The sequence below is a fragment of the Elgaria multicarinata genome, chromosome 2 (genome assembly GCF_023053635.1).
Source record: "Elgaria multicarinata webbii isolate HBS135686 ecotype San Diego chromosome 2, rElgMul1.1.pri, whole genome shotgun sequence".
Lineage (NCBI taxonomy): Eukaryota > Metazoa > Chordata > Lepidosauria > Squamata > Anguidae > Elgaria > Elgaria multicarinata.
Genome location: NC_086172.1, coordinates 85,963,077 through 85,988,340, shown reverse-complemented (window position 1 = coordinate 85,988,340; position 25,264 = coordinate 85,963,077). Strand labels below are relative to the sequence as shown.

At 43.0% G+C, this 25,264-nt stretch overlaps 1 protein-coding gene across 1 annotated transcript; it reads right to left on the bottom strand.

Moving 5' to 3' along the window:
• Positions 1-84: 84 nt before the first annotated feature.
• On the bottom strand, positions 85-21,844 carry LOC134393374 (malignant fibrous histiocytoma-amplified sequence 1-like). The gene is made up of 10 exons (XM_063118402.1): positions 20,971-21,844; positions 19,094-19,385; positions 17,297-17,490; positions 14,875-15,208; positions 13,647-14,131; positions 10,729-10,886; positions 3,206-3,365; positions 2,123-2,193; positions 1,254-1,354; positions 85-154 (listed from the first exon to the last, which is right to left on the bottom strand). The coding sequence occupies exons 1-10, from the start codon at positions 21,759-21,761 to the stop codon at positions 137-139; spliced, it is 2,604 nt and encodes an 867-aa protein (XP_062974472.1). The 5' UTR covers positions 21,762-21,844; the 3' UTR covers positions 85-136.
• Positions 21,845-25,264: the final 3,420 nt, after the last annotated feature.

Genomic DNA, 25,264 nt, shown 5'->3' with positions numbered 1-25,264 from the left:
TTTATTACAATTTGAACACCGTAAACATGACAGTACAACTTGGACTTAATGTCTGAACTGTTCAGCAAGGTCTAAATGAATATGCACAGCACTTCAGGAAAGATTTTGGCCAGTGAGTTGTCTTACATGGCTGTTGTCATTTGTCGATGATATTCTGTAACAAAACAGATCAGAGAATAAACAATAAAGTGGCCATTTTGTTAAGAAATCAGATAGGGTTCCTAAGCATCAGAATTACTGAATGAAGTGTTCAGCATAGATTTCAGTGGGAATCCATCTGCCGAAATTCTTCGATGCAAAGTTCTTTGGAAGTTGGGTGGATGTAGAGGAGAGGTCATGTAACATACTTTATAAAGAAGGTTGCAATAAGCCTTACAACACTACCTCCATGATTCATTTCCTGGCTTAGAGATGGAGGGAGTAACTTGACTTTCACTAAGTACTAAATTGAACAAAGATTTAACCCCATTCGCCATGTTCTCAAGCCACTGGGCTACAGTGATTTCATTTTAATGGCCCTGCACCAGGCAGATCCAGGCTTTTGGACTCCGGTTGCTGCCATGGATATTATAATGGCATTGGTGAAATGATACTCATTATAACTCCTGATACAAACAGTAATATTTCAGTTTCCTCCACCTAATTTGGAAAGTGGATATGTATATTGCTCTTTGGTGGGAATCCAGAGGAAAGCTAGGCCTTCTTTAAACGTGACTTGGCATAAACAGGGCAAGAACTTGCGGGTTTCAGTTGCACTTTAGTGCACCCAACTTGATCTAAATTAGGCTCTGAGAGATGTTATACATGCTACAAATGAGACATAGATGCGAGTAGAAAAGACTCCTAGCACTGGCAGCAGCTCTAACATGGGCGGCACTAGATCTGTCACAAATAAAAGTTTAGTCAACTCTCTGAATAGGGCTGAAGTACAGCTAGGTCACTGCTGAACTTTTCACATCGATTCCAAAGGAATTTAAGCATGACACGCTTTTGCTGGATTGGAGCCACTACAGAGGATTGTTCCCACTGTGTGAGGAGTATTCCAGAGCAGCACTGACATTCCTGGAGCTGGTGCAATCCAAGAAAGCAAGCAGCCGCCGCGTTGAGTGCAAGTGTCTCCAGGAGCTTTGCCATGGTTGGTCAAAACGTAAAACTCCCTTTATATTGCACAGCACATTCCTCCAAAGTGACTAGACCAAGCTATAAAACCCCTAGAGCAGAGCACAATCACTGGAACTGCAACAAATGCCTACCTTGCTCTCCACGTGGACCGTGCTGGATCCAAAGGCAGCGTTCCCATAGCTGGTGATGTAATACTGTGCAGGAACCTGAGGGGTGCTTTGTTCGCTTGGGACTAGAACAACAGTAACAATGCATCGTTACCAGGCCAGTTTATAGGCACCCAGGCTGCAATCTCTTTAATTCTCCCCCCCCCCTTCGTTCTCTTTATTTTTAAGCTTTATATTAATAACCCAAAACCAGAACAGCAGGGAACCAAAGGGCAACTCTGCATGTCGGCACAATGGACCTGGCAGAAACAGAAACAGAAGCAGGTTCAGCGGGCTATGCAAATGCAAAGCGGGCCAAAAGAGCAGAAGCTTCCCGGTCAATCACTTCCCACTGCTCACACTATTATCCAAAACCTACAACTACACTTGGGAACTTCCTTTGCCTCAAAGCATCTCTAAAACTGGGAAGGAGGGATTCTTTTATTATTTAAAAGATAATCTCAAAAACTCATTGTATGATGATATTGTAGAAGCGTTAAAGATAATAGGTTGTACAGTGGCTACAGTCTGGCCACAGTTCAAGGCAGATGTAAATGCCCACTGAAATCAATGGGCATAAGACTTTGTAAATGGTTAGGGATGATGTATAAGCAACAACTTAAACACAAGAAATGACAGAAGACACTTAGACAGACAGACAGACAGAATTTCTATCTATGAGCTTCAGACCACATTTCAGAAGGTCTGTCCTCACAAGGCATCTCACAACATGATCAATGAGAAACAATATACTAAAATTCCAAATTATTGAAATAGCAAAAGAAAACACCCATTAAAGTTAATGGCAGCTAACAAAATCTTTAAAACAAACAAAGCACTATTAACAGCCTCACCTTTGGGTAACAGCAGCTCCGTTTCAAACCGATGTGCACAAATTCCACATGTTTTAATTTCTTCTTTGGTCCTTTTTGGGGGAAGGGAGTAAAACAAAAGCACCGAGGCATCATTCAATAGATTGGCAACCACAAAAGAGGCTTTTGTAATCCGTTAATGAGCATGGCTGGCCAAAGTATCCTGAGTGCCACAGGCAGCCCATCTTGGCTTAGCTTGAAAGATTTGGGAGAAACTAGGATGCAGAAGCCCTGTTCAAACCCGTGTGAACCCTGCTGTGCTCTTGGGAAAGAACGAAATCGTGATGCAATGGATTTAAGCCTCCCATTAAAGCAACGGTTCCCCTCTGCCCTTTCCTATTGCTGCTACTGCAGGGAAGGCAGAAATCCATCAGAAATGGGGGCGCATTAGGCCTAATTCCATACGCCTACTTTACATTAAGTGTTGGGCTTGGGGAGACCTGAGTCTGAGACAGGTCACTATTTTTCAGTCTAGCCTACTTTACAGGGTTGTTATGGAAATAAAACAAAAATATTTTAAATGAAAAAAAGTATCCTTGTGCTACCATGATCTTTTGGATGGAGAGATTAAAATGTGACAACTGGTTTATATATTGTGCAAATTAAATCCCCCAGGTTTAAGGGACTACGGAAAGACAAATGATTTACTCACTGAAGGGATGAATCAAAATGCTCTCCACCACACACAAAATGAGAGGGAATAATAAACCTGATGGGATGGATACTAGTTTTTAGTTAATTTGCACCTTCTTAAGTGTTGAAGGCACTGAAGTGAAACCTAATGGCCCCATCTGGAATGCTGGGGAGTTTTAAAAATTGGTTTCAATGGATGCAGATCACTCCCTCCCAGTTACGATAAAGAAATGTGGTTGTAGAGCAAAAAAGACTCTTTACCAACATCAGGGCTCTGTTTGGTATGCAGATAGATTCCCGACATATTCTCTGTCCCCAGTGCCATTGTAGCTGTCACTTAAATGTTATGCTGAAGGAGTTGGTCGATTTTGCCGCTGAAATTCTGGGAGATTGCCTGCTCTAAGGGTAGGGAAGAGGGAATGAGATACACACACTGTGCTCTTGCCATCCACATCTGGCCAGACAAATTCGGCAGGACATCCAGCTGTCCGACAAGGTGCCTTTACACAAAGGTGGAGTCCAGGCCACTCCTCCAAGAGTTTATGGTTGATGAAGATTATTGTCATGATGAAGTCCCACACTAACTGGAATCCTGTAAAAGGCAACGGAGAGTGGGGGTGGGGTGGATTAAGATTTTCTGAAGTCTAGACCAGCTACCTTCCAGATGTGTAGGCTCCAAACTCCCAAAATCCACCAGCCAGCTATAGGCCAACACATCTGGAGGGCACCAGTTGAGGGAAGCTGGTCTAGGTCAGGGGTGGAGAGAAGGTACCTCTTCAGATGTTTTGGACTTCAACTCCCAAAATGCTTGATTGCAGACCATGCTGGCAGGGGCTTTTTGGAGTTGAAGGCCAGAACATCTGGAGATCTTTCTTCTGCCCACCACTGGTCTAGCCAGTTGGCATAAAGGGCAATGATAATAAATGCATCTTAGTTGATGGAAGCTGCAGGAACAAAACATTTTATCTACAGGAAAACAATGACTTACCATTACTTGACACCTAATACTCTTGATACGTTCATAATAGCATTCTGAAAACACGTGCCCTGAAATGTATTTAATATGCCAAAATAGAACACAGTACATTTCTACCATTAGGAATTTTTTTTAATGTACACCTCCCCCCCCCAAAGCAGTGGCCTGTTCTGGCAACCATTGTTTTAAAAACATTTTATTGAAACAAGGATTTTTCCATATAAAGGGGTGGGGGAGGATTAGTAGAATAACAATGAAGCTTGAAACTGATAATGCAACAACAACAAAATGGGTTGCATGACAAGGATGAGCAACCCTGGCTGGGAAAGGGAGATGTGCTGCCACTCTGCTGGTGGAATGGCAGCTACATCCTAAATGACAGGGGTGCAAAACGTCAGGCTTACAAGCCTGGTATCCCAATCTGGCCTTCTGGGGTTCCCTGGACCACCATGAGCCTTCCCCTGGCCGTGTCACTGATTCATTTGGTGGTTTACTGTTGTGCAGTTTCCCCCCCCATTCTAAAAGGTCGAAATGGCTCTCCTAAGGCTTAGGTAGTGGCAGGGAGAGCCTTAAGCTACAATAGGCTGGGATTTTTGGGGGCCGCCCCTTTTGCCTTCGGCCCCGCCCACCACAAATGTGCCCCCCCCCCCGAGAGCTTCTTCGAAATGGAATTTGGCCCTTGGGCTAAGAGAGGTTCAACACCCCTGCTGTACATACTCAGACCAGGAAGGGAAAACAGATAATGAGAAAATACAAAAATGGCATAAAAACAACAGACACACTCCCAGCATCCCTAGAAACACCACCAAAGCCCACCAGTTAGGAACTGTGCAATGACAATGCCCACATGCCTCACACACATGCAGAAGGTGCCCATATATTCATTGCAATGGGGACAGTCCCCCCTCAGACGTCACTGCATCTCCTTGGGACCAGATTATCTGAAGAATATCAGACCTATCTCTACTCAAGCCCCACACAGTTTGGGTCCAGGTTACCTGCGGGATCGCCTTCTCCCATACAGTCCGCCTAACACAATCAGGTCCTCTGGGAAGAATTTGCTTCAATCAGCCAAAACTAAGCTGACAACCATTACCCAGAGGACCTTCTCTTTTGCCGCTCCCAGACTGTGGAATGGCCTGCCAGGAGAGATTCACCAACTTAACAGCCTTTTTGAATTTAAAAAAGCTATAAAGACTGATCTCTTCTGGCAGTCCAGAAATGGGGAAAAGCAATGGACAGCAACTTTCCCTCCCTAGCAGAAATTAAGGCAGTTATTGTAGAGAATAATATCATCATTTTTAAAAAAATGGATCTGCAAATGAATGAATTTAGACAACAAATGCGTGTTCTTTCGGATAAGACCGCAGAAAACTCGGATAAGATCAAAGAGATAGAGGCAAAAGCGGAATTGGACCAGAAGAAGCAAGAGGCCTTTGAAAAATCAACAAATATTCAATTTAAGGAATGGGAATTACGTCTGATCGCCTTGGAAGACCAATCTCGTAGATCTTCGATTCGAATAAAGCAGCTGAAGCAGATACAAGGAGAAGATCTTAGAGAAATCATTCTGAACTGGTTCAAAGAGCTGATGCCTGACATACCAATAGATGGATCGGATCTGGACCGAGTCCACCGCGTGGGGGGGCAAAACTACAAAGGGACTAGAGATATTTTGGTGAAATTTGGTAACTATTATAAAAAAGAGCAAATCATGAAAGAATTGAGATCTTTGACCCAGTTACAATATAAAGGCAAAGCAGTGCAAATTTATAATGATCTTTCTCAACATACATTAAATTGGAGACGGAGTATTAAACCAATAACTGGAATGTTAATGCAGAACAAAATTCCATACGCATGGGGTTACCCGGTTTTCTTAAGATTTACATATGGGAGGAGGGAACACAGAGTAACCTCATTGGATCAAGGTAAAGAATTGCTGAAGAGGCTGGGTCTGGATGGGGAAGCAAATGGGGCTGGAGTGGGTGGGGGAGGGAATGAGGCTGGGACATCTGGAGAGTAAGAGAATTGTTAATTATGTTTGGAGATAATTGCAAATAGAAATGCTAATATAGAAACCTGCCGGCCAGGCGCAGCACTGCCTCCCCCCCCTTTAAAGTAGATGGCTGGAGTACTAGACTCACGGGGATATGGGGGGGGATTAGAGTGGGGGGGTGGGGAGGGGGGGAAGGTAGGAGAGGAGGGATTGGGGTAGGAGGGTGGGGGTTTTATGTATGGAGTTTGTTTTTTTATGTAAGCAAGTTTGAACTGCTGAGCACAAGGGATCGGAAGAGATTTCAAAAGGGTGATTATGGATAAAAAGATAAAGGTATCAACACTCAATGTTAAAGGTTTGGGGGCAGTCGTGAAAAGGAAGAGAATAGAACAAATGCTTAATAAAGAGGGATCAGATATTATAATGGTCCAAGAGACACACCAAGGCTCCGAGAATTCGAATATGATAAAATTAAAGTGGTTAGCCTATTATGAAAAGTCATTAGGGACATCGAAAAAAAATGGAGTGGCCACTTTGATTTCAAAAAAAAGTGGGTTTATATTAGAAGAAGTAAAAAAGGATGATAAGGGCAGATATCTTATGTTAAAAGGTAAAATTGAGGGAAAGGTCTATACTTTGATTAATGTTTATGCCCCAAATGAGAGGCATAGAGAGTTTTTTATAAAGTTGTTTAAAGAAATAGAAGAATTTAAGGAGGGGTATGTTATATTAGCTGGGGATTTTAATATGGTTATGGATAATAAACGGGACAGGTCAAATCCCACTAATGCTGAAAAGAGGAACAATATGACTATATTGAATAAATTAGTAAAAGAAAATGATTATTTAGATTCGTGGCGTTTACTTAACGGGAATAGGCCTGGATTTTCATACTTTTCCCCAGTTCATCATACATACTCCAGGATAGATTATATATTTGTTTCAAAAGATTTTGCAACGAGGATTTGTAAAATGGAAATGGGGGTAATAAAAGTAACTGATCATGCCTTGTTAAGCCTAGAATTTACAGTTAAGAAAGATTATAAAGAGGCATATAGATGGAAGCTGAATACAAAGATATTGAAATATAATAAAATAGTAGATAAAATTCGGAAGGAACTGTCGGAGTCATGGGAAATTAATGAAAAAGGAGGAACAGCTGGGTCAGTCATTTGGGACACCATGAAGGCTGTAGCAAGAGGAATCTGTATTAGAGAAACATGTAGTTTAAAAAGACAACAACGTGCAGAACAGGAAAAGTTAGAGATAGAAATTAAAAACTTGGAGGAAAGATATTGGCGAGTTAAAGATAAATATAAATTAGTGGAAATACAAGCTAAGAAGAAACAATTAGAAAATTTAAATATAGAAGAGATTCAAAAGAATTTAATGTATATGAAAAGGGAATATTTTGAAAACAGTGATAAGAACTCGAGGTTGCTTGCCAAGCTCACACAAAAAGAAAAAGGGAGGAATGGGATAGAAACGTTGAAAGATAGCCGAGGGAATTATTGTCATGCAATGAAAGCTAAAATAAAAATTTTTCAGGAATTCTATCAGGAATTGTATAAGGGTAAAGAAATTCAACAAGAAAAGGTGGAGGAGTATATTGGAAGGTTTATAAAGAAGGGAATAAAATTAGAATATAAGGAGTTAATGGAGTCAGTAATAACTCAAAGAGAAGTTGAAGAGGTTATTGATAAGTTAAAAGTTGGTAAATCACCGGGAGCAGATGGTTTGGGTCCAGAATATTATAAGGTCTTCAAAGACTGTTTAGTTCCAAAATTAATGGAACTTTATAATAGGATATTATCAGGAGAGAAGATACCTGAATCATGGGAACATTCAGTGATAATTCTGATCCCAAAACCAGATAAAGATTTGACTAATCCCGATTCTTATAGACCTATTTCTTTAATAAATCAGGATGCTAAAATTTTTACATCTATTATGGCCAAACGGCTAAATAAATTTTTGGCAGAATATATAGGAGCAGATCAATGTGGGTTTGTGGTAGGAAGGCATATGCATAATTTAGTGGGTAGAGTTTTAAATGTAATAAATGTAATAAAAAAAGCAAATATTAAGGCAGGTATTATGGCATTAGATATTTTTAAAGCTTTTGATTGTGTGAGCTGGCAGGCACTAAAGAGTATTATAGATAAATTGGGATTTGGAAATAAATTTAAAAATGTAATAGAACAGCTATATTCCCAAAATACGGCGGTAGTGGTGGTAAATGACGGACTTACTGAAAAGATACGACTAGCCAGAGGAACAAGACAAGGATGTCCGCTCTCGCCGGTCCTGTTTGTAATGGTTATGGAAGTTTTGGCGAAGGCACTAAGGGAGGATGAAGAGTTAGAAGGAATTGGAGAGGTAAGGGAAATAAAGTTAAACATGTTTGCGGATGACACTTTATTGACCATTAAGAATCCATTAAGAAAATTAGAAAGAATTAAATATCAGTTGAGGGAATTTGAGGAAATTACAGGGTTAAAAATAAATTGGTCTAAATCAGAGATGATGTTGTTTAACTATACCAAGAAGGAAGAAAAGGATTGGGAATTTAAGGGAATGGAATTGAAAGTTAAGAATGAGATTAAATATTTGGGAATTAAAATTACAAAAAATTTAGAGAATCTTGAAAAGGAAAATTTAACGAGGTTAAAGAAAGAGGTATTAGAGAAATTGGAGAAATATAAAAGATTAAATTTATCTTGGTTCGGAAGAATAGCCTTAATAAAAATGAAGATATTAGCTAAAATTAATTTTGTATTTAGAATGTTACCTATAAAAATATCAGAAACCGAGATAAAAAGTTGGCAAAATATTATTAATAAATATTGTAATGGAGAAAAGAGAGCAAGAGTGAATAAAAATAATTGGTACCTAAGCCAAAAAAAGGGGGGAATGGGTCTCCCAAACATAAAATTATACTACGTAGCAAATAGATTAAGACATGTTGTAGAAGCAATTATGGGAGTAGGAGATTTATATTGGATGGAAGAAAAAACCATAAATAAGGTAGAGATGAATTTGGAGAATGTTTTTTTTAAAGACGGAGGAAGAAAGTGGGTTGGAAGTATAGATAATCCACTCCTGAGGACTCAATGGGAAATTTGGAGTAAATTTAAAGGGAAGCTGCTTCCGAGCAACTCTCCCCTAGCACCGATAATAATGTTAAAGAATTTCCCAGAGGATCTAAAGGGTAGATTATGTAAAATATTAAAAGAGAAAAATAAAATAAGATTAAAGGATTGGGTAAGAGATATTAAAACAAGAGAGGATATGGAAAATTTGTTAAAGGAGAAGAAGCTATCTTGGCTAGAATATGGTCAATTAGAGCAATGGAATAAAAAGTGGATTAAAGATAATAGAATGTGCAGAAAGATGACGAGGTTTGAAGAATTAGTAGTAAGTAAGGAGGAAGGGAAAGGAGGGAGTATAGTTTCAAAAGGATTAATGAGTGAAATATATAAAATATTGTTAGAGAAGGAGTTTAGAGAGAATACAGAGAAAATGGTTTGGGAATCAGATTTGAAGATACAAATAGGGCGACAGAGCTGGGAGGGACTATGGAAACAAAGAGTGTTGAGAAGTTTATCAGTAAGAATAAAGGAGAATTATTTTAAAATCCTATGGAGGTGGTACCTAACCCCGGTTAGATTGAATAAGATAAGTGATCAACATTCAGCAAATTGTTGGAGAGGTTGTGGGGAAAAAGGAACGTATTTACATATGTGGTGGCAATGCAAATATGTACAAAGATTATGGAAGATGGTGTTTTCAGAAATTGAAGAAATAGTGGGAATGAAAATAGAACAAACACCAAAAATAGCATTGCTGTCACTATTTGAAGATATAAAGTGTGGAAAAGGAACTATAGAGCTGATATCGAATTTGTTGGTTGCAGCACGACTGATGGTAGCTAGGAACTGGAAGGTCCAAGGGGAATATTCTATTGAGGAATGGTACAAAGAAGTATGGGACATAGCCATTAATGATAAACTGACATGTAATATTAAGTGGAGAAAAGGCGTAACTAAAATAAATGAGTTCGAAGGAATTTGGAAACAGTTCCTAGTGTTTGTGTTTACTAAGGGAAGTGGGAAACCACCAGCAGAAGAAACGATTAGATTTTGGACTCAAGAATGATCCCGAGGTGGGGGGTGCACTTTTATGTTAAGAACGAAGATGTTGTAGTATGATAAGGTATATGTAATAGTTTTTGATATTTGTACTCAACAATCATTCAATATGTATGCAGCAGATATTTGATGTTTTTTTTTCTTATTGTGTTTTGTTTCAGTTATATTTTGGTAATGTTTATCTATGTTTATATAGTGTTGAAAATGAATAAAAATTTAATAATAATTAAAAAAAAAATCTTCTGGCAGTCCTACCCAGTCAAATTTTGAGATGTATGGCTGTTATTTTAATACTATATAAGTTGTATATGTTTTTAATCTGTTTTATGTATTTTTGTATTCAATGTTCCCCGCCCCGATCCAGAGGGAGAGGCAGGTAATAAATTATTATTATTATTATTATTATTATTATTATTATTATTATTATTATTATTATTATTATTATTATATCATGCCCACACACTAAGATCATCCTTAGTGGTCCTTCTCAGGTGCCTGTTGTTAAATTCCATTAGTTTGGCATGCACGTGAGACGGTGGTGGCCCCAAAACTACAGAACTTCCTTCCAATGGATGTATGCCTAGGCCCTTCAATGCTTGCATTTTGAAGGGCCTTGAAGACCTTCCTTTTCAGTGCTGCCTTTAATTGCGATCGTAAGTGGCTTGCAGGTCTAGAGCAGCTTTTTCAACTATTGTTTACGTTTGGTTTTATATACACTTTTTCTATTCCACCACGTCACACTACTTTTGTAGGTCACTTTGTGAGGTCGTAGCCCTAAAAGGCAGCTAAAAATATTTTAAACTAAATAATTGAATGAATCAATAAATACCTCCTCTGTCGGCTGGTTTTCTGCACCTGAGTTCAATATAGCTATATCCTTTTTGGCTGTTTGCTTTGATCAGTAAAGGTTTGCCACTGCATATGAGCAGGCATATCGCTTTTGCAACCCAGTGTGTTGAGAAAAAGGAGCAAGCTTTCACCATGAGTCTGGAAAGAGAGAGGAAAATTAAGCCTTCAGATCCATTTAAGACAACCACATACACTGCTTGCAAACATAATCAATCCAGCATGGGACTGAACAGTTTCTAATACTAATACATGGGTTTCCTGATAATTAGAGCACATCCTGCCCACCCCCCACCTGCCATACAAATCCTCCCCCTCCATTGCCCAATGCACAAATGTACAGTCCTGTGAAAAAGAAAGTGCACCCTCTTGGAATTGTATGTTTTTACATATCAGGACATAATAACAATCATCTGTTCCTTAGCAGGTCTAAAAATTAGGTAAATACAACCTCAGATGAACAACAACACATGACATATTACACCGTGCCATGATTTATTTAACAGAAATAAAGCCAAAATGGAGAAGCCATGTGTGAAAAAGTAAGTACACCCTTACTGCTTCCATAGGAATTAAGATGCTAAGTAGCAGACAGGTGCTGCTAATCAAATGCCCGTGGTTAATTGATCGTCAGCAAGTATGACCACCTCTATAAAAGACAAAGTTTTTTTTTCACTTTGCTGGTCTGGAGCATTCAGGTGTGTGTTAACACAGTGCAAAGGAGGAAAGACATCAGCAATGATCTTAGAGAAGCAATTGCTGCTGCCCATCAATCTGGGAAGGGTTAGAAGGCCATTTCCAAACAATTTAAAGTCCATCATTCTACAGTGAGAAAGATGATTCAAAAGTGGAAAACATTCAAGACTGTTGCCAATCTTCCCAGGAGAGGAGGTCCCAGCAAAATCACCCCAAGGTCAGACCGTGCAATGCTCAGAGAAACTGCAAAAAACCCAAGAGTTACATCTCAGACTCTACAGGCCTCAGTGAGCATGTTAAATGTTAAAGTTCATGACAGTACAATTAGAAAAAGACTGAACAAGTATGGTTTGTTTGGAAGGGTTGCCAGGAGAAAGCCTCTTCTCTCTAAAAAGAACGTGGCAGCACGGCTTAGGTTTGCAAAGTTGCATCTGAACAAACCACAAGACTTCTGGAACAATGTCCTTTGGACAGACGAGACCAAAGTGGAGATGTTTGGCCATGATGCACAGCGCCACGTTTGGTGAAAACCAAACACAGCATTTCAGCACAAACAACTCATACCAACGTCAAGCACGGTGGTGGAGGGATGATAATTTGGGCTTTTTTTGCAGCCACAGGACCTGGGAACCTTGCAGTCATTGAGTCGACCATGAACTCCTCTGTATACCAAAGTATTCTAGAGTCAAATGTGAGGCTATCTGTCCAACAGCTAAAGCTTGGTTGAAATTGGGTCATGCAACAGGACAATGATCCCAAGCACACCAGCAAATCTACAACAGAATGGCTGAAAAAGAAAAGAATCAAGGCGTTGCAATGGCCCAGTCAAAGTCCAGACCTCAACCCGATTGAAATGCTGTGGCAGGACCTTAAGAGAGCTGTGCATAAACAAATGCCCTCAAACCTCAATGAACTGAAGCATCGTTGTAAAGAAGAGTGGGCCAAAATTCCTCCACAACGATGTGAGAGACCGATAAAGTCATACAGAAAATGATTACTTCCAAGTTATTGCTGCTAAAGGTGGTTCTACAAGCTGAATCATAAGGTGTACTTCCTTTTTCACATGTGGCTTCTCCATTTTGGCTTTATTTCTGTTAAATAAATCATGACACGGTGTAATATGTCATGTGTTGTTGTTCATCTGAGGTTGTATTTACCTAATTTTTAGACCTGCTAAGGAACAGATGATTGTTATTATGTCCTGATATGTAAAACCATACAATTCCAAGAGGGTGTACTTTCTTTTTCACACGACTGTACATCCTTCCTATTATTTATTTATTTATTTATTACATTTATATCCCGCCTTTTTCATCTAAGAAACCCAAGGCAACACATATAATCCTCCTCCTCTCCATTTTATCCTCACAACAACAACCCTGTGAGGTAGGTTGGGCTGAGAGTCTGTGACTGACCCAAAGTCACCCAGTAGATTTCCATGGCCACATGGGGACTAGAACCCGGATCTCCTGACTCCCAATTCAGCAATTTAGCCACTACGCCACACTGGCTCTTTTCCTACCATCCCACTCACATACAATATACTTCAGTATGTATTATATATACACCTAGGTAGCAGCAGTCGCACACAAAGGTTATGAGGGTGGTATGGCACATACCATCCTTGTGGCTCCCATGTGCCTGTCTGATGGTTTGGCAGGGGGTGGGCAATTTGTGGCCCTCAGTGTTTTGGCCTACAATCACCCTTCACCATTGCCAATGTTGGCTAGGGCTGAGGAGAATTGTAGGCCAAAACATCTCGAGAGCCAGGAGTTGCCCACCCCAGATGTATGGGCATCATACAGCAGTGTGGAACCACCCTGTTTTCTGGCCCCACCTGCATTTCCACCAACCACTGGTCCTTGGGTTGTTTCTAAGCTTCCCCCTTCCCCCAATTCTAAAAGGTTGAAGTGCTTTTCTTAAGACTTAGTTACTGGCAGTAAGATTTTGAAGCTAAAATAGGCTGGTGTTTTTTAAAATGTATTTTGGCCCCGTCTGCTACTGGAATGTGGCCCCTGAGAGCTTCTCAAGAGAGGGATTTGGCTCTCCGGCTGAAAGAGGTTCTGCACCCCTGGCTTAGGCAAATCAGCCAGTTTCCATAACTGCAGCCCCAACTGAAAGGAGTTCTGTGATAGCAGAAATTAGCCACATGTTGGCTGATCACCTTATATGGCTTCCAAGCAATCAGTAGGTTGCATTTAATACCTTTGGAAGAAGCCCTCTGGTATCTCAGGGGAAAAGTACAAGCGGATCTGAAGGTCCTCCACGTGATCTCCTCCCCACGTTGCTGAGACCTCCTCAGTCCGGTTGAGATAGGTGGGAAATAAGTAGTGTGCGTCCTCCTCAGGGCCTTGCATAGCATCCCATGGCTCCCCGGGCACAAATTCTTTAGCTGCAGGATTTAGTCCCTCCACATTTCGAACCTCCAGGCAGATCTCAAAGTGCTCCAGCAAGGTGAAGAGCTTCCCCTTCTGGAATCTGCTGCCCACCATTTCCTCAAAGACATCCCTCATGCCCTCCAAGTAGAGCTGATGCTTGAGCAAAGCACGCATGGCTTTCTGGGACAGCATGGCCTTCGTCTTAAAGGTCCACACCCAGGTGGCCCGGTCTCGGAGGGTGGCATGTTCTCCTATCAAGATGTCCACAGAAATGCTCTCCAGCTGCTGCTTCAGGCCATACCGGACAAGAGTCTAGAAAAGCAGTAGCATAAAAATACCCCAGGTGGGCTCACAGTTTTTCCTCAAGGAGAGGCTGAGAGAACATAAATTGAGAACATCTACTGGTAGACCTTTGGCTGGTTTGGAGGAGATTAGTAAGGTCTTCTGGCTTCTAATTGTTTAACAAGAGTAACAACAACAACAACAACAAAATGCTCCCCACTTGCTCAAGAAAGCTTAGGAGAAAACTAGGAGTGTATTTCTATGTAAATAGACTGTGAGCTCCACTCTGGCACCAAAAACAAATTCCCAGGCTGCTCGTGGTTCTGTGTCTGCTCCCCTGAACCACCATTTTGCACTTGGGTCTCAGTGGACCTCAGGGTTCTGGGGGGGGGGACATAGACCCCCTAAAACCTGAAGTCTGCCCCAAACACTCGGCTGCCTTTCAGCAAGCACAACCTGCAGCTAGCAGAGTGAAATCAACACGGCTCCCAGCAAAGAGGCACGACGTGCTGAGAAACAGTGCCATCTTCCATAAAGCAGGGGAACCCTGTGGCCTCCCAGATGTTTTAATTAATGTTATTGGGAACCTTTGCTGAATGAAACTTATTTGTAAGGAGACATGACTAGGGGATATCGACCATGGGGAAGGTCATGGCAAAAATACACTGCAATATTACATGCTTCTGAGGACCTCCTTTTTAATTCCACTGCCAGCTCAATGCAGTGCTAAAGGGCACCAAGGGCGGAAGCAGCCAAGGGCACCTGGTACTCACTTTGAAAACGGTTATCAGAATGGCTGGATGTAGGAACACTGTGCTTTCCAGCTGCTTGACCTCTTCATACCATACAATTAGTCCAATCCGGTGAAGGTATCGCAGGATGTCGCGCAGAAGTTCTCCATCCAAGTGGGTCAAGTGATCCCGGCAGGAAAGCTCACTATGTAAGAGACCGAGATCCACTATACCTAAAGGATCAGAACAAGACCTGTTGATAGCTACTGTGAGAGATCCAACCGAGCCGGCCAGTCTCAGAATATTTCCTAAGAAGCAGATTCTACTGGACACAGTGAGACTAACTTCAGAGTAAAGATGCTCAGGCTCAGGATACCTGTAAGGGACCAAAATCAGAGGATGGACAACAGACACGGTTGATAATACCCATTGATAAACACATCCTAAACCAGGGGTGGGGAACCTGTGGCCTTCCAAAAGTTGTTGGATTCCAACTCCCATCAGCCCCTTCAGCAGGTTAAAAACCTACTTTGGTCTCTGGAATTCTATTATCGATATGGAAATGTGAAACACAAGGAAGTGTGTCCGTGTGTTATTATTATTATTATTATTTATTTATTTATTTATATAGCACCATCAATGTACATGGTGCTGTACAGAGTAAAACAGTAAATAGCAAGACCCTGCCGCTTAGGCTTACATTCTAATTAAATCATGGTAAAACAATAAGGAGGGGAAGAAAATGCAAACAGGCACTGGGTAGGGTAAAACTAACAGTATAAAGTCAGAACAAAATCAAGTTTTAAAAGCTTTAGGAAAGAGAAAGGTTTTTAGCTGAGCTTTAAAAGCTGCGGTTGAACTTGTAGATCTCAAATGTTCTGGAAGAGCGTTCCAGGCGTAAGAGGCAGCAGAAGAAAATGGACGAAGCCAAGCAAGGGAAGTAGAGACCCTTGGGCAGGCGAGAAACATGGCATCAGAGGAGCGAAGAGCACGAGCGGGGCAATAGTGTGAGATGAGAGAGGAGAGATAGGAAGGAGCTAGACAGTGAAAAGCTTTGTAGGTCAACAGGAGAAGTTTATATTGGATTCTGAAGTGAACTGGAAGCCAGTGAAGAGATTTCAGAAGTGGAGTAACATGGTCAGAGCGGCGAGCCAAGAAGATGATCTTAGCAGCAGAGTGGTGGACAGAAACCAGCGGACTGATGTGAGAGGAAGGATGTAGGTTAACATTTGAACGTTTAGGGCAGGGTTGGGCAATTTGTGGCCTTCCAGATGTTTTGGCCTACAACTCTCATCAGTCCTAGCCAGCATAGCCAATGCTGAAGGATGATGTAATTGTAGACCAAAACATCTGGAGGGCCACCAGCTGCCCATCCCTGCATAAAGTGCTTTCGCTATAGCCTTGGGGGCTGTCCATGACATGGGGAAAGCCCCAACGGTGGCTGTGGATCTGCGCCACATCGGTTAGACGACACAAGTGCAGGTTCGCAGCCACCATGGGGCTTCCCCGCAATGCTGTGTTTTGAAAAAGTCAGGGATTGACCCCAACTTTCAAATGGAGTGATGTCAATGCGGCGCTTCCGCTGTGTGATGTTGCTCTTGGGCCAATCCAGGGTCAACCCTGGCGATTGGTCACCTTCCACCAGGAAGAGGGCAGGGGCAGCTCCGGGACCCAGATGGCTGCCCAGAAACCCCGCACTCCGTCCCCAGCATCAGGATTACCCCTCGCTGCCCCAGGAGAGAGAAAGCACAGGGCTGAAGAGGGAGGTGGCGCCAACCCGGCCCCTTGCAGTAGTTGACATTTTCCGCCATCAGGGGCTATGGGGCATGGTTCCCCCCTCCCCCCACCAATAGACAGGTATTAAGTGTAAGGATTTGTGACTAAGAGTAAGTGGGAGAGAAGGGCTCACCCATTTTTTTCTGTTGATTAACGTGCCTAATTGTATTTTAGGTGTCCAAAAATGGGGAGGGTCTCTCCATATCAGAAACAATATTAAAAGGGATCTTTCCCCCTCTTTCCAAAGTTTTGAGCCCATCCAGTGATTTTTTTTAAAAAATATGCTTTATAATTAGACTAAACATTATTTTGCTTTAATTGGATTTTCATCAGATAGGCACCTGCCCTAAGCTTTCAGGATGGCTATAAATCTGAGCCCATTTGACTTGTGCACAGAAGCGCAGCCCATCTCAAGGCCGAACCTCGGCCTATTGCTGCAGCTGCTTCTAGAGCCCCACAATGGCGTTCAAGGAGAGATGTCAGTTTCGCCCCAAGCGAGTTAGGAGCCGCACCGCCGCACACACACCATCCTAGATGTATATGAGCTGGCTATGGTTACTGTTTATGGTTAAATGCACTCTGCACATGTTCAGAAAGACTCCGTTCTATCTTATTACTTCACCTGTTCAAGGGCTAAGATCTGAAAAACAGAGGTGGGGGGAAGAGGGGAGAGTTACAAAATGCCAACTTGCCATGCTCGGCCACCTCTTCACTTTTTTGCACAACATCCACAATTGCAGCTTCTACGTGTTTATAGATCGGAGGAAGCACTTGGATAACATTGGGGAATATTTCTTCATTCTTGACATGCTCCAAAATGATGCCTTCAAGGGTCTTAATATCCTGATAATCCATGCAATTGACTGGGACAAGGTCTAAAATCTGGAAGGGAAAAAAACAGGCAACACTTGGAACAGCTGACAAGCAAACAATAGATGCAGATGGCAAAAGTCTCTGCTGGGCAGCTGGCTTTTCCAGAGGCCGGCTTTGAGAAAGGCATGCGGCAGGCCAGAGTTACTCATGGTGCAGAGGAAGGCGGAGAGAAAGAGAACTTTTTCTCACTCTATCGTACAACTTGGGAGCCATCCAATGAAAATTAATGACGGGAGATTCCGGACAAAGGAAATAGTTCTTCGCATGGTGTGCAAATTAATTTATGGAACTCATTGCTGCAAGATACGGTGATGGTTGATAGCTCAGATGGCTTTAAAAGGGGGGTAGATAAATTCATGGAGGATGGATGAGTCTTTCCATGGTTATTAGTCATGATGGTTGCATGCAATCTCCAGGGGGTTATCTATATGCTCTACAAACCCCGTAGTGGCTGAGCAGTGGTGCTGCGTTGTTTATATGACGCAGCCATCAACTCGTAGCCACATCAGGATTCACCACCACCACCCCAAAACTGCGTTTTCAAAGTCTTGATGTAACATAACTTTTACCTTTGCTCCGAGGTCACCATGGGTTATCCAGTGAGCATAGCTCCGGTAAGCACGAGAATGCAGGGCAGGGGCGGGGTTGACAAAGGGAATGGCCGCCCATGCTGTGTTTCTTCCTGGCTGGATAGCCTGTGCTCCCTCCTGCCCCATCTAGCTTTTTTGATTTTGTCTTGCAGCAGCAATGCTACAGGCTTTTGAGCTAATCACCTTCCAATGCGGCGGCATATAGACACCACTACCATCCATGTTTAGAGGAAGAATGCCTCCAAATACCAGCTGCTGGGAACAGCAATAGGAATGATGTCCTGTTTATAGACTTCCCAGATCCATCTGGTTGAAAGCAGGTTACTGGACAAGATCGACATTTAGGCAGGATCTAGACTACTGCTTTAAAATGCTTTATACCGGTTTCGACAACTGTTGGGGCCCAGGACACACTCCATATACAGTTTTCGAAACATTTTCGAAGCATTTTATCCTGCTTGGTGTAGATCTGGCCCAGGTCTGATTCAATAGCACTCATCGTATGTTCTTAAGGTTCCATGTTCAACCCCTCAAAACGACCCAGTGCTGCTGCTAAAGATGCAGCTCATCCATGCCCCCACTTTATTTATGGAATGACAATTTGGAGACTAGATTGAACAACTCAGAGGGCCAGATTTGACCACTAGTTTAATGTAAGTGGTAAATTAAGTATCAGGTGAAACACATTCCAGCTGCGTAAAGCAAATGTAAAGAAGATGTTTAAGGCAACGTTAAAACCATCAATAGTCCTTGTAGCAGAAAGTAAATATGTGCACAATCTCTAGAGTGATCTAAAACTCCAGAGTGTGCACATACATTTACTTTCTGCTGTAGTTAGATTTGCATGACAGGACTGGAATGCGATTCACCTGATACTTAATTAACCATTAGCTTAAATTAGTAGTCAGCCATTGCTGGTCCCTGGGCCAATCCGACCCTTTGAGTGGTGCCATTTGGCCCTCAAATTCCAAACGTATTCCGTAGTGACTTGGGCCCCCTAAATACACACCCATATTCCTCACCGTAAGGGTAAAGTTCTCCATTTCCTTCAGTCTATTCCACTGGTCCACATAGAACTCAGATTCTTCATTATCCTCCAGGTTAGCAATGAGATGGGCTAAGTTGGCCTTTCTCTCCTCCAGCATAGCCTGGATCTTGCACATGATGTCCTCTTTCTTTTCTTCAACCTCCCCCACACCACAGGCATCTATGTGAGTTCCCACGGGAAGGATCACAGAGTTCGGCACTCTCATGAAGAGGTTGTTGATCCAAAATCCAACGAGTTCCTCAAAGGAGTCATTGTTAAACTGGTACCTACAAAGACAGAGACTCTAGATCAGGGATGGGGAAACTCAGGCCAGGGGGCAAATCTGAGTCACCTGCCCCACCCCAAAAGGACCATGGCCCCATCCCTTTCACTTTCCCTCCGTCAATTATTTGGTGGTTCCCTGGCCTCGGTGCAGAATTTTCCCCCATTCTAAAAAAAGTTGAAATGCCTCTCAGAAGGCTTAATGACGGTCAGTAAGAGCTTTCAACTAAAATATGCCAGTATTTTGGTCCCCACCCCGTCGCACCTCCTGTCACCTTCAGCCTCATCCACCCCTGGAATGCAGCCCCCGACAGCTTGTCCAAAATGGAATCTAGCCTTAGACCGAAAGAGGCTCCCCACCTTTCCTCCTGCTGACCCCTCAGCACCTCAGCCAGCTCTTCTGCCTTTGTGTGGCTCAGCAAACATAGCTAGATGAAACTAACAGCGGGCCTGTTCAGACAACACGCTAAGCCAAGGCTAGGCTGTTAACCCCTGTGCAGCAAATGGTTAGTGAATGTGTTCAAAACGTGGTTATGTAGCCACCATGGTTAAGAATGGTTCACATGAGATGCTAAGCCATAATGGCCCTGTTCAGAAGACACCTTAAACCATGGCAAATAAGGCTTTTTGCCTTATTCGCTGTGGTAAAAGCCATGGTTTAAGGTGTCTTCTGAACAGGGCCAGTATATAGCTGAAAATGCTTAACCACAGTGGCTTAAGCATGTCTGAACAGGGTCACTGATAGCTCACATACAGATATTAAGAGCTCGTGCTATGCTGAGATTTTCACTATCATTTATTTCGACTATTCACTGGGAGGGAGGGGCAAAAGATGTTTTTCCTGATTTATTTTTTTTAGTAAACGGTGGAGAATTTTCGAGAAATTCTCTGCAATAAGGTGGTTTGAGGACTACCATACAAGAAGCTGTTGAAGGAGGGACAAGGTGTGTGTGTTCTTCCTTTAAAACACTTAACCAGAAATCCCAAGCCTCCATGTCAGCCACAGCTACTATCGGCATATGCACATCCTCCACAGGGGCTTTCCAAAAGAAGGCGGGGCTTTGGGACAGTGCCTAAAGTGTGCCTAAACAATGCACGATCTGTTTAAGCAACTCCTTAAAACACACAAACACCCACATTTGAAGAGGAACATGCCGCTCCTCCAAAGTCCACAGGGTGAGAGTGGGCAAACAGCCCATTCTACCCTCTTTTGTAAACACTACTTAAGACCGGGGGGCGGGGGGGGGGGGGGAGAGAAGCTCCAAGTAAATGCATTAAAGATTGGGGTTGGGGAGGTGAAGGCTGCTATCCTAAGCAGACTTACAGTGGACTCCTATGCAAGCCTACTCAGAAGCAAGCCCCAGTGAGTTCAGTGGCACTTACTCCCAGGAGAGTGAACTGATGCTGGCTCCTGAGCACTCTGGGTTTAGGATCCAGCATCCCGACTGCACGAAGGTTGGGAAAAACCCCAGCAGCTGGTGACTGGGGCCCAGGGAAGGGAGTGCAGCCATCAGGGGAAACCCTGAGGACCCAGGCCTGAGATTCCACACCCCTGCCCCAAGGCCACAAGGTAAGTAAGAGGGCACTTACTGCTGGAGGTTAATGACCAGGATGACCAGTGCCTGTGGGGTGATGAACATGTGGTGGGTCATATAGTATTCCAACTGGCCAGCAAAGTCCCAAAAGAGAAAGCTGAAGCCTTGGATGTGGAACTCGCTAATATCAATCCCAACTGTCCGCCCTTCCTCCGGCAGTTGAACAATTTGCCTTTGCTTCAAGCTTCTGCAAATGGTTGACTTCCCGGCTAAGGCTGTGCCCAGGAACATGGTCTTGATTCGCCTCTCCTCCTCTGCCTGGCAGTGCTGGAGCTGGCTGAAGTAGCCGATGATCTGCCTGATGCCTCCAGCACAGACTTCGTACGGAGGCTCCCTCAGTGGGTTCCCGCTGACTTTGAATGCTTTCAGCGGGAGTTCTGTGAACAGCTTCATGGGAAGCCGGCGCAGCATGTTATTCTGCACGTAGAACTCTTGCAGGCTTTTCAGCTCCAAGACCACCAAAGGGATGGCTTGGAACAGGTTGTTGGATAGGTTGAGGTACTGGAGACCGCCACTGCAGGCTGCCAGGTCCTCGGGAAGGCCATCTAAGCGGTTGTTGTTCAGCCGGAGATGTTTCAACTTTTGCAAACAGGAAAAGACACCTTCTGGGATAACCCGGATTTGGTTCTGATTGAGTTCCAGCTTCTCCAGATGGACCAAGTTCCTGATTTCCTCTGGGAAATCTGTAACATTGTTTTTAGACAAAATCAGCCTTTTCAAGTTGCAGAGTTTGGAAATCCCCGTGAGGTGTTTCAGCTTGTTCCGGTCCAAATTCAAGCTCTCCATGTTGCTATTTTGCAGGATTTGGAGTGGAAGCACTCGGAGCCGAAGTCTGGAGAGCGTCACTTCTCTTGGGGAGCCATCTTGCCCTTGGCCTGGTGAACGGAGGACACAAGATGTTATGTGTCATTAAGAGGACTCTGCTTGCGTTGAAAGCTTAAACCAACATGGTCACTTGCCTAGGACAAATAACCATCATTTCCAAACAAGCAGCTTGTAAAATCTGTTCTGTCCATGTTTTGCGTATTGTCAGGTGGTTTTGTTCTGTCATCCACACACTGGTGGAATCGGATTTTTCCCAATTTCACAAATTTCCGCAAATTCGCAATACGAAAATACACAAATCCTCCCAAAATGCCAATTTTCATGCTTCAGTTTATGAGGGAAATGTGCATTTTCAGCTGGTGGGTTTTTATTTACATATGTTTCTACAACTAAATTTACATAAAATTCCAGAATGTTAAAAAAAAAAAGAAGGAATTAATGAGACTTGAGAAAAGCCAGTCCATTGCAGAATCCATGAGTCAGATTCATAGACACCTCAACTGAGTTGATTCCGTTACAGATGACTTTGACATCACTACATACACAACTTGAAATTTTTACTCTGTGCCACCTCACAAAAGCAACAGTCCACCAGCTTTCAGTGCCATGCTAAACACACTTACTAGGGAGTAGGCCTCAAATCTATCAAATATTATAAGCATCCACTGTGGATAAGGAGGTGACATTTCCTCTAGTTTTTTGTATAGTTAAACATGTTTCTTGATGGACCAGCCAACCCAGGTGATGTGGGGCATGGAGGCTTGAGACACACAGTTCAGAGAATGTAACCAGTCAAGGAGGGAGCTGGCAAAAAACAGCTGGATGCCCCACAAGGGAATGCTGGGCTTTTTTTGAGGGGGGGAACTTACACTGCTTTATGGTGTGCCTCGTTTTTGTTCTTTAAACAGCAAGACAGTGGTGTATGTGTGCATTTGGTGATACTCAGGCCCATAGTTTTAGCCCACCCTCCCTGACGAAAATGCCCCCCCTCCCAAATTTGTTGTTAGCTTCAAAAGGAAGGCTTCCATTGGCCCCAACGGACACTTCTCTCCTGGGCCTAGTAGTAGCTTGGGGGTAGGAGGCTCTTTTCACTGGGAGAGTGGCTTGAGGAAAAAGGGGTTAAAGCCTCCATCCCTCTATGCTGTGGTTCCAATCATAATCCCTCTTCCTCAATCCTTAATCCTCAGACTGCCACGCAGCAGGGTGAAACGTCCTGCTTCTAATGGCACTAGATAAAGGCAGGATTCGGTGTCTGAATGGTGCCGCAAGGGGTTTTCACAGTGCTCAGCCCCTAATGGGGGTGGGTGGAGGGTTAGTACAAGATTTGGGCTTCATTTGAAACAAAAATGGCAGGGGCCATTTTTGGGGCCAGCACTGGGGCCATCTAAAGAAGAAGAAAGGGTCAGGCACATTAAAGGCTTATAGTTAGTTTTGTCCCAAGTGCTCCCAAATGCTCATCTTGTGTACATTCCTGCCTTCCCCAACCATGAAGAACCTCAGCCGCGGGGCTTTCTCTGTGGCGGCACCCACCCTCTGGAGGACCCTTCCTCATGCGGTTCGGGATGCGGAAAAACTTCTCCTGAAGACATACCTTTCTACACAGGCTTGCCTTGGTCTTTAATGTAGCTGGTTTTATATTGCCTTTTAAACTTTTTAATGTTTTAAATTTATACTTGTTGTATTTTATGGTTTTTAATTGTGCACTGCCCAGGTTGCTTGGGGTGATGGGCAGTATAAAAATGTAATAAAATAAATAAATAAATAAACCTGGCACCCTCCAGATGTGCTGGGCTAAAACTCCCATCAGCTCCAGCCAGCATGGCTAATGGTCAAGCAACATGGGAGTTGTAGTCCAAAACATCCAGAGGGCACCAGGTTGCCTACCCTTGCCCTACATCTCTCTTGAATACCAAACTAATGCAAACAATAAGTCCTCATGTCCAAATTCTAAACACATTATTTAGAAGACCCATTGACTTCAACATAAAGAGCAACATTCAAAAGAATTATATACATGTACAGACAGGATCAGTGCATGCAGTTAGGGCTTTCTGATCTTTTAATTTCCACAGCTTCTGTAGCTGAAGAGGCAAGCCACTCTTCACCTTAAAAACACCTTGTTTCTTTGGCTGTCAGAGGACCAAAAGACATTATTTTAAATGTGTGTCTAACAGTCTTTTCATATTTAGAGCAGCTGCAGGGGGGCCTATCTAGATCTTAAAAGCCCCCCACTCACCCTCCGCCCCAGGGTCCTGATCTGGAACAGGGTCCCTGTGTGTACCCTAAAGAACAATGGGGTGGGGAAGACATACATTTAGCTGCTAGACACACATTTAAAATAATCTCTTTTAGCTCAGAGAAACTACAGGAAGACATTTAGAGAAAGCTCTGATTCTAGGCACAGCCCATGCCCAAGCTCCAATGTAGTTCCTTTGAGTCACGATTCATATTTTTTAAAAAGATGGAGGTTTCTGCCCTCCACCATCCAATTTGAGGCACAGTGTTACAATGCCAGGTAGGTCCAGCACCCTTGGGCATCTGCCAGGACCCACCAGCACCTCTTTCCCACTCTCGTCCTTCGCCACTCCAAGCAGTAGCAACAAACAGGAATCAAAGACTGGTACTCACTAGATCCATGCCAGGCCATATTTCTCCCCCTGTTCCCTATTTAGCAAGCAGCAGCTGTATTCCTCTGCAACAACCATCTGCTTTCGTTTCCTCAATTCTTCTTGTTGAAAAGCTTTTAACGTCTCCTTCCCATGGCCCATTTCAAAATACTGTAAGACAACTACGCACCCAGCTTTGTACAGTACACATAAAATAAAAAGAACTGGGTGCTCCATATGTAGCAGAACTGAAGCCTCAACGCAGGTTAAAATGATCAGTCATTTCCCAGGAAGTGGTGCAGGCGAAGTTGGGAAAAAATGATCCCTCCATATTCCCAGGTGTGGCACTGCCCTTTCTAAAGGTTGCAGATTTGCTTTAAACCTATTGACCTCCATTTTCCATTGAGGACATCTGCTGATCTGGAGGAGGGGCATGGAAAGACTCCTGTATGTAGCTGTTTGTGGCCTTTAAGAGGCAGAGGATCTTTTAGTTATCTGTATGCAGTTTTCAATATACACCTCCCCTAGACAAAAGTTGTAGTTTTGTTTGTTTGAGGATTTCTAGATAGAATGCTTAACAGAGAAAACTGAAGATTATTTTCTTGCTGATAGGGTCAAACATCCAGCTCCTAGGACACCCCCCTTTGATAGCACAAGAGTCATAGTAAAATTGCTGCATAAAATATGGTTAAGTATTGTGGGGACCATAATATTTAATGCTTTATACAGTGATGAGAAAAAGTTTGTGAACGCTAATGATAATTATGGAAATTCCATAGTTTTATCGTGATAACCTTTGTGGATCAAAAGCAGTCCTTTTCTAAATTTCCAATAGGGTTTAAGCAATCCCATGTCCTG